Here is a 2076-nt window from a genome sequence, read left to right as displayed (position 1 = left end):
ACAGAGGAGGTGCCAGAGGGCCTCACTCACCAGCTTCTCACAGTCCATCTCAGCCCTCTGCCTGCGTTTGATCTCCACGTCCACCTGGTTCCGGGCGTGTTTGAGCTTCACGTCCAGGGCGCTGCGCTCGGCCTCCGTCTTCAGCAGCAGGTCCTTGTACCTGCCCAGCTCCTGCTCCGTCCTCTGCCACCTCCTGCGGGACTCCTCGAAGTTCTTGGCCAGCTGGAGGAACTCTGGAAGGAGAACAGGCCCCGTTTGAGGTGCCCAGGGTGAATCCCGGGATCCTGGGGGTCGGAGAAGCCCTCCAGGATCACCGAGGCCAACTCGTGGCTTGTCCCCACCTTGGCCCCCAGTGCCACGTCCAGACTTTCCTTGGACACCTCCAGGGATGAGGAATCCATCCACCACCTCCCTGGGCAGCTCCTTCTAACACTGAACAACCTTTTCCTTGAGGAAATTCCTCCTGAACATCCAGACCTTGCTTGGACACCTCCAGGGATGAGGAATCCAAACCTCCCTGGGCAGCTCCTTCTAACACTGAACAACCTTTTCCTTGAGGAAATTCCTCCTGAACATCCAGACCTTCCTTGGACACCTCCAGGAATGAGGAATCCATCCTCCACCTCCCTGGGCAGCTCCTTCTAACATTGAACAACCTTCTCCATGAGGAAATTCCTCCTGAACATCCAGACCTTGCTTGGACACCTCCTTCCAATGTTTAACAACCCTTTCCCTGAGGAAATTCCTCCTGGTGTCCTGAACGTCCACACCTTCCTTGGACACCTCCAGGGATGGAGAATCCATCCACCACCTCCCTGCGCAGCCTCTTCCAGTGTTTAATGACCTTTTCCATGAGGAAATTCCTCCTGGTGTCCTGAACGTCCAGACCTTCCTTGGACACCTCCCTGGGCAGCTCCTTCCAACCCTTTCCATGAGGAAATTCCTCCTGATGTCCTGAACGTCCAGACCTTCCTTGGACACCTCCAGGAATGAGGAATCCAAACCTCCCTGGGCAGCTCCTTCTAACACTGAACAACCTTTTCCTTGAGGAAATTCCTCCTGAACATCCACACCTTCCTTGGACACCTCCTTCCAATGTTTAACAACCCTTTCCATGAGGAAATTCCTCCTGAAGTCCTGAACGTCCAGACCTTCCCTGGACACCTCCCTGGGCAGCTCCTTCCAACCCTTTCCATGAGGAAATTCCTCCTGATGTCCTGAACACCTCCAGGGATGGGGAATCCAAACCTCCCTGGGCAGCCCCTTCTAACACTGAACAACCTTTTCCTTGAGGAAATTCCTCCTGAACATCCAGACCTTCCTTGGACACCTCCTTCCAATGTTTAACAACCCTTTCCACAAGGAAATTCCTCCTGATGTCTTGAACATCCAGACCTTGCTTGGACACCTCCCTGGGCAGCCCCTGCCAGTGTTTAATGACCTTCTCCATGAGGAAATTCCTCCTGATGTCCTGAACATCCAGACCTTCCTTGGACACCTCCAGGGATGGGGAATCCAAACCTCCCTGGGCAGCCCCTGCCAGTGTCCAACAATCCTTTCCCTGAGGAAATTCCTCCTGATGTCCTGAACACCCAAACCTTCCTTGGACACCTCCCTGGGCAGCTCCTTCCAACCCTTTCCCTGAGGAAATTCCTGATGTCCTGGACCCCCATAACCACAACCACAGTTCCAGGAGCAATCCCATTTTCCAGCCCCAGCCCTTCCTGGCCCGAGAGCCGGAACACGAGACCCCCCCCCCTCCCTGCACAAACCCGGATAAAAGTTCCACCCGGGGCTTTGTTTTCCAAAACAAAACCAACCAAAACCACCCAAATTGGAGTGTTTTGAGCGCCCTCCGCAGGTCGCTCGGCGCCAGAACTCACGGAATTCGTTGCCCTCGCTCAGAACCTCGGCCTGGCGCACCAGCCGCTCGTACAGAGCCCGCAGGTTCACCGCGGCACCCTCCATCCTCCTGCCGAAAAATAAAAACCCAAAACCACAGCTAAACCAACTGCCCGAGCACAGAACACACCCCCAGCCCGAGGGATAAGCTCAGGACCGCAGATTTTAGCGTTT

At 55.2% G+C, this 2076-nt stretch overlaps 1 protein-coding gene and 1 long non-coding RNA gene across 2 annotated transcripts in view; both read right to left on the bottom strand.

The window, feature by feature from the left end:
• LOC108510442 (rac GTPase-activating protein 1-like) overlaps window positions 1-2076 on the bottom strand; it is a gene marked incomplete at its 3' end in the record, with an annotated part of 6403 nt that overhangs the window by 2228 nt on the left and 2099 nt on the right. The window contains exons 2-3 of the mRNA XM_017840121.1: window positions 1884-1973; window positions 31-233 (exon numbers count right to left, since the gene is read on the bottom strand). Coding sequence (XP_017695610.1) covers window positions 31-233; window positions 1884-1968 — 288 coding nt within the window. The remainder of the gene's footprint in view (window positions 1-30; window positions 234-1883; window positions 1974-2076) is intronic.
• LOC108510443 lies at window positions 558-1425 on the bottom strand. The gene is made up of 3 exons (XR_001878818.1): window positions 1407-1425; window positions 969-1008; window positions 558-692 (listed from the first exon to the last, which is right to left on the bottom strand). It is a non-coding gene; the product is annotated as an uncharacterized LOC108510443 (long non-coding RNA).

This window comes from Lepidothrix coronata, unplaced genomic scaffold, assembly GCF_001604755.1.
Source record: "Lepidothrix coronata isolate B3197 unplaced genomic scaffold, Lepidothrix_coronata-1.0 Scaffold902, whole genome shotgun sequence".
Classification (NCBI taxonomy): domain Eukaryota; kingdom Metazoa; phylum Chordata; class Aves; order Passeriformes; family Pipridae; genus Lepidothrix; species Lepidothrix coronata.
This window is presented reverse-complemented; position numbering and strand designations above follow the sequence as displayed.